The sequence below is a fragment of the Scyliorhinus canicula genome, chromosome 27, assembly GCF_902713615.1.
Source record: "Scyliorhinus canicula chromosome 27, sScyCan1.1, whole genome shotgun sequence".
NCBI lineage: Eukaryota > Metazoa > Chordata > Chondrichthyes > Carcharhiniformes > Scyliorhinidae > Scyliorhinus > Scyliorhinus canicula.
Window position 1 is genome coordinate 3,112,776 of NC_052172.1, and position 6,851 is coordinate 3,119,626.

General features: G+C 53.3%; 1 protein-coding gene across 1 annotated transcript in view; it reads left to right on the top strand.

Moving 5' to 3' along the window:
* The first annotated feature begins 1,662 nt into the window (after positions 1–1,662).
* The window catches only part of eef1g (eukaryotic translation elongation factor 1 gamma), a 62,171-nt gene continuing 56,982 nt past the window's right edge, over positions 1,663–6,851 (top strand). Inside the window, exons 1-2 of the mRNA XM_038786260.1 lie at positions 1,663–1,765; positions 3,078–3,236. Coding sequence (XP_038642188.1) covers positions 1,754–1,765; positions 3,078–3,236 — 171 coding nt within the window. The 5' untranslated portion in view covers positions 1,663–1,753. The remainder of the gene's footprint in view (positions 1,766–3,077; positions 3,237–6,851) is intronic.

Below are 6,851 nucleotides of genomic sequence, written 5' to 3' on the forward strand. Positions count from 1 at the left end.
CGATTCCAGCCTTGGATGGCCGTCTGTGTGGAGTTTGCACTTTCTCCCAGTGTCTGCATGGGTTTCCTCCCGGTGCTCTGGTTCCACACAGCCCAAAGATGTGCAGGTTAGGTGGATTGGCCACAATCAATTGCCTCTTAGTGTCCAAAGCTTAGGTGGGTTTACAGGGATAGCACACAGGAGTGGGCCTGGGTAGGGTGCTCTTCAGAGGGGCCGGTGCAGACTTGATGGGCTGAATGGCCTCCTTCTGCACTGTTGGGATTTATGGGTGTCCATTGTGCAGGTCTTGAACTATGGCCTTCCTGTCTTGATTTGGAATCAGAACTCGAACTCCCCAAAGGAGGTGGCCGTCCTCCACACTGAGCTCTTTGCTACTTGGTCTCGAAATCCCACAGCTCCACAGCCAGTTTCCCTTGCCAAACCCAGTGCAAGACGACATGGCGTAACATCGTGCTAACCACTGCCCCACCGTGCCTCTCAATCACATTTTGTTTTGATGTGAGGCAAACTTCCATTACCCTCTTTTTCTTTAAATAAATTTCTTTTTTTATACAAATTTAGTTTCTTTATAAGTTTATTTTTTAAAATATAAATTTAGAATACCCAATCCATTTTTTCCCGATTTAGGGGCAATTTAGCGTGGCCAATCCACCTAGCTTGCACATTTCTGGGTTGTGGGGGCGAAACCCACGCAAACAGGGGGAGAAAACTGGGCAGCACGGTAGCATTGTGGATAGCACAAATGCTTCACATTTCCAGGGTCCCAGGTTCGATTCCGGCTTGGGTCACTGTCTATGTGGAGTCTGCACATCCTCCCCGTGTGTGCGTGGGTTTCCTCCGGGTCCTCCCGTAGTCCAACGATGGATCCACCACGGTTTGGTGGATTGGCCATGATAAATTGCCTTTAGTGTCCAAAATTGCCCTTAGTGTTATAGAACATAGAACAGTACAGCACAGAACAGGCCCTTCGGCCCTCGATGTTGTGCCGAACAATGATCACCCTACTTAAACCCACGTAACCCGTATACCCATAACCCAACAATCCCCCCATTAACCTTACACTACGGGCAATTTAGCATGGCCAATCCACCTAACCCGCACATCTTTGGACTGTGGGAGGAAACCGGAGCACCCAGAGGAAACCCACGCACACACGGGGAGGACGTGCAGACTCCAGTGACCCAGTGACCCAGTGACAGTGACCCAGCCGGGAACCGAACCTGGGACCCTGGAGCTGTGAAGCATTTATGCTAACCACCATGCTACCGTGTGGCCCCCTGTTGGGTGGGGTTACTGGGTTATGGGAATAGGGTGGAGGTGTTGACCTTGGGTAGGATGCTCTTTCCAAGAGACGGTGCAGACTCAATGGGCTGAATGGCCTCCTTCTGCACTGTAAAATCTATGAATGTGCAAGATTTTATTTCTTTCAGTATAACTGGTGAAGAACTCCAATACAACACCAATTTACAAAATACTTAATTGGGTTTAAAGCCAGGCCAAGAAATGTACCATTTAGATGCAAATCAGCCCAAACAAATTGGAGTGCACGATGGTCCCTGGTGGCTTGAGGCACTGCCCCTTTAAATTCCAATAACACTAATTGGGGATTATGGAGGGTGCGGCGTGACCCTCACCTGCAGCAAATGATGAGTTTGAGGGAAAGTTAGACTATTTCTACAGAGAGAGACATACCTGGATTTCCCAGTGCTGAGAGGCCCTGCTCGTCTAGTGGGGGAAGTCTGGTCTCGCGCGCATGGCGGCAATGGTGAGGGGGGCGAGGAGGAGCAGTAATCCGGTTAAAATCTCCGCCATCCGCCGGGGCACGTCGCCGGCAGCTGGCTGGCTCCGTTCGGCGGCGCCCCTGCCGCCATCCGCTGCTGATATTTGTTGACTTTGCGATGTCTTTCCGCCGCTATTTCCGAGTCCGGCCTTTCGGAGGGGCGGTTGCCATGGTTTCCGAGGGCCTGCTTCCCACCGAGGACCTGCTTCCCACCAAGAGCCTGCCTGAGGGCGCCTCCCCAGTAGTAATGGGCAATGTTATGGGCCGTTCATGTTAAAATTTGTTGGTCTGACTTTGGATTTAGTTACCTATATTTACTTCTTTGGCGCTAGGTTGGGTTATTATTCTGACATTTGCATAGGGGTTTACCTAAGTGGAGTTGGACCATGTGGGAAAGGAGTGTGTTGTAGAAAATGGGCCTGAGTGGCCTGTTGCTTGTCTTTGGCTTGGAGGGTTTTTTGTTGTTGCTAATTTTCCTGCCTTCAGAGTCCATGGAGGGCCTGTCATAGTTGCTTGATGACCTGCCAGGGTTGCCCTATAAATAGGTGGGGTGGCATGTGGTGGCAGTGGTTAGTACTGGGACTGTAGTGCTGAGACCTGGGTTTGAGTCCTGTCCCTGGGTTACTGACTATGTGGATTTGCACATTCTCCCATGTCTGCATAGGTTTTCACCCCCCACAACTGAAGAATGTGCAGGGTTAGGTGGAATGGTTTTGCTAAATTGTCCCTTAAGTGGAAACAATATATTTGGGTACTCAAAATTTAGGAAAAAATATTGTTGGGTGGGTTGCTGGGGGGGGGGGGGGGGAGAGAGGGTTGGGTAGGTGCTGAACCTTCACAGGGTTGCCTGACATGTTGGTAGGTTGCTGACCCTTCCAGGGTTGCCTGAGACATGGTCGGTGGATTGCTGACTCAGGATTGCCTGAGACATGGTTGTGGTGGGTTACTTGCCCCTTCCAGGGTTGCCTGTGATAATGTCTGCTGAGAGCACAGCACAAGAGCAAAATCATGGTGTGCTATTGAGTAAGAAATTCATGATTTGCTGACTTGGCTCAATCAATTCTAAAGGCACTAGAGGTGGGACAGTTGTCTTTTTGACTGGGGTTGAGTGATTCACCTGACTTTGACAGTTGTGTGCCTAATTGGGTTGTGGTTGGGTTACTGAGTGGTCCATGACGGGGGAGGTGAAATGAAAACTCCAGGGATTTGTCCGATCAGAGATGCTTGCTTTTCTTGATCTGTTAAAAAAATTATTTGATTTCTTTGCTCTCATATATAATGATTTCTTGTCTTTCAGACTCTGTATACACCCCCTGATTTCTGGAGGTCCTACCCTGTTCTGATAGCAGCTGAGTACAGTAATGTGTCGCTCAGAGTTGTATCCGGGGGTCCAGAGTTCTGTTCCGAGACTGGCTGTACAACTCCGTACTTCCTGAAAAGATTCCCCCAGGGAAAGGTCAGTGAACTGCTTGTAATTTTTGCTTGTGTAGATTTTCACTGGGTTTAATGACCGATTTATCAAATTACTGGATAATTAGGAATGTGAAGGACATTTTAACTCGCTTGAACTGATCCAGAAACAGATTATGCATCGCCTCCCCCCCCCCCTCCTGCCTGTGCCCTTGCACAAGAGGTGTTGGGATAACAAATAAGTCTTTTTTTTTAAATAATTTTTATTGAAAGAGTTTTTCCATACAAACATTTACCCCTACTAATTTTAAATTATTTACAACACAATCCCTCTAGGCAAATGTCCCTCCCTCGCCCGCCCTCTCGCGCGCACCAGTCCTCTCCCCCCCCCCCCCCCCCCCCCCCCCCCCCCCCAGGCAACCTTAACAAACAAGGCAGCCTACAGTTTCAGACATGAGCAGCGAGCAGACTTGCCCGCGTTACAGTCGTGCATGTCCGCCCACGACCCTTGCTGCCCCCCCTCCCCCCCCCCCCCCCCCCCCCCCCCCCCCCCCCCCCGGGTTGCTGCTGCCACGACCCTGAACGTCTATCTCTGATCTAAAAAGTCAAGGAAAGGTTGCCACTGCCTGGAGAATCCCTGTACCGACCCTCTCAGGGCAAACTTGATCCTTTCTAGCTGAATATAGCTAGCCATATCGTTAATCCAAGTTTCAACGCTTGGAGGCCTCGCGTCCTTCCATTGAATTAATATCCTTCGTCGAGCCACTAGGGACGCAAAGGCCAGTATTCCGGCCTCCCTAGCCTCCTGTACCCCCGGTTCTACCCCGACCCCAAAGATCGCAAGCCCCCATCCTGGTTTGACCCTGGACCCCACCACCTTCGACACCGTCCTTGCCACCCCCTTCCAGAACCCTTCCAGCACCGGACATGCCCAGAACATATGCACATAGTTCGCTGGGCTTCCCAGACATCTGACACACCTGTCCTCACCCCCAAAGAACCGGCTCATCCTTGTCCCTGTCATGTGAGCTCTATGCAGCACCTTAAATTGAATGAGGCTCAGCCTCGCACACGAGGAGGAAGAATTGACCTTCTCCAGTGCATCCGCCCACGTCCCGTCTTCTATCTGCTCTCCCAGCTCCCCTTCCCACTTGGCTTTCAGCTCCTCCCCTGATGCTTCTTCCGCCTCCTGCATTATCTTGTAGATGTCTGATATCTTCCCCCCTCCAACCCAGACCCCCGAGAGCACCCTATCACTCTCCCCCTTACTGGGGAGCAGGGGAAACCCCTCCACCTGCCGCCTAGCAAATGCCTTCACTTGTAAATATCTGAACATGTTTCCCGGGGGGAGCTCAAACTTCTCCTCCAGCCCTCCCAGGCTCGCAAACCTCCCCTCTATAAACAGGTCCTTCAGCTGCCGTATGCCCACCCTGTACCAGCTCTGAAATCCCCCGTCGATGTTTCCCGGGATGAATCTATGATTCCCTCTTATTGGCGCCGCCAACAGACTCCCATTTCCCCCCTATGTCGCCTCCACTGCCCCCATATCTTGAGGGTGGCCGCCACCACCGGGCTCGTGGTGTACCTCGTGGGGGGGAGCGGCCATGGTGCCGTTACTAGGGCCCCCAGGCTTGTGTTGCCACAGGACGCCCTCTCCATTCGTTTCCAAGCTGCCCCCTCCCCTTCCATCATCCACTTGCGCACCATTGACACATTTGCTGCCCAGTAGTACCCCGAAAGATTGGGTAGTGCCAGCCCTCCACTGTCCCTACTCCGCTCCAAAAAGACCCTCCTCACCCTTGGGGTGCCATGCGCCCACACGTAGCTCATGATGCCACTCGTCACCTTTTTTGAAGAAGGCCCTAGGGAGGAAGATGGGCAAGCACTGAAATAAAAACAAGAACCTTGGGAGGACCGTCATTTTGATTGACTGCACCCTCCCCGCCAGTGACAACGGTACCATGTCCCACCTCTTAAATTCCTCCTCCATCTGTTCCACCAGCCTGGAAAAGTTCAACTTGTGGAGGGTCCCCCAGTTCCTTGCCACCTGCACCCCCAAGTACCTAAAGCTCTTTCCTGCTCGCTTGAAGGGGAGTCTCCCAATACCCTCTCCCTGGTCCCCCGGGTGTATCACAAAAACCTCGCTTTTGCCCAAATTTAGTTTGTACCCCGAAAAGTCCCCAAACTCTGCTAATAGTTCCATTATCTCCGGCATTCCCCCTTCTGGGTCTGCCACGTACAGCAGTAGATCATCCGCATACAGCGATACTCGATGTTCCTCCCCTCCCCTAGTCAGTCCTCTCCACCCCCCTGAACCCCTCGGTGCCATCGCCAACGGTTCAATCGCCAGTGCGAAAAGTAGGGGGGATAGGGGACATCCCTGCCTGGTCCCTCGGTGGAGCCCGAAATACTCCGACCTCCTCCCGTTTGTCACTACACTCGCTTCTTGCCCCTTCTGCACTACCTTCCCGCCCCTCTCCTTCACTCCCCCAATCTCCCTAGCCGCATCTCGTTTGCGAAGCTGGTGTGCCAGCATCCTGCTCGCCTTTTCCCCATACTCATAGACTGCGCCCTGTGCCCTTCTCCACTGCGTCTCTGCCTTCCTGGTGGTCAGCAGGTCGAACTTGACCTGCAGGCTGCGCCGTTCTCCCAGCAGCCCCTCCTCTGGTGCCTCCGCATATCTCCTATCCACTTCCAATAGCTCCCCCACCAGCCTCTCCCTCTCCTGCCTCTCCTTTCGTTCTCTGTGCGCCCTTATGGAGATCAGCTCTCCCCTGATCACTGCCTTCAGGGCCTCCCAGACCATCCCCACCTGCACCTCACCCGTGTCATTCAAGTCCAGATAGCTCTCAATGCTCTTCCGGACCCTTTTACACACCTCGTCGTCCGCTAACAGCCCCACATCCAGCCGCCACAGCGGGCGCTGGTCCCGCACCTCCCCCATTTCCACATCCACCCAATGTGGTGCATGATCAGAGATCGCAATGGCCGAGTACTCAGCTTCCCGTACCCTCGGGATCAGCCCCCTGCTCAACACGAAGAAATCGATTCTGGAGTACACTCTATGGACGTGGGAGAAAAAGGAATACTCCCTCGCCCTACCAAACCTCCATGGGTCTACTCCTCCCATCTGCTCCATGTACCCCCTCAGCACTTCTGCCGCTGCCGGCCTCCTATTGGTCCTTGAGCTCGATCTGTCTAGCCCGGGGTCCAGCACTGTTAAAGTCCCCCCCCATGATCAAGCCCCCTGCCTCCAGTCCCGGAATGAGGCCCAATAGGCGCCTCATAAAACCCGCGTCATCCCAGTTCGGGGCATATACGTTGACCATCACCACTTTCTCCCCCTGCAGCTTACCCTTCACCATCACATACCTACCCTCCTTATCCGCCACCCCCTCCTCCGCCACGAACGACACCCTCTTTCCCACCAGAATCGCCACCCCCCGGTTCTTTGCGTCCAATCCAGAGTGGAACACCTGTCCCACCCACCCCCTTCTCAGGCGAACCTGGTCCACTACCTTCAAATGTGTCTCCTGTAACATTGCTACATCAGCCTTCAGTCCCTTCAGGTGTGAGAATACCCTTGATCTCTTGACCGGCCCATTCAACCCCCTCACGTTCCAAGTGATCAGCCGGGTCGCGGGACGACCCGCCCCCCTCC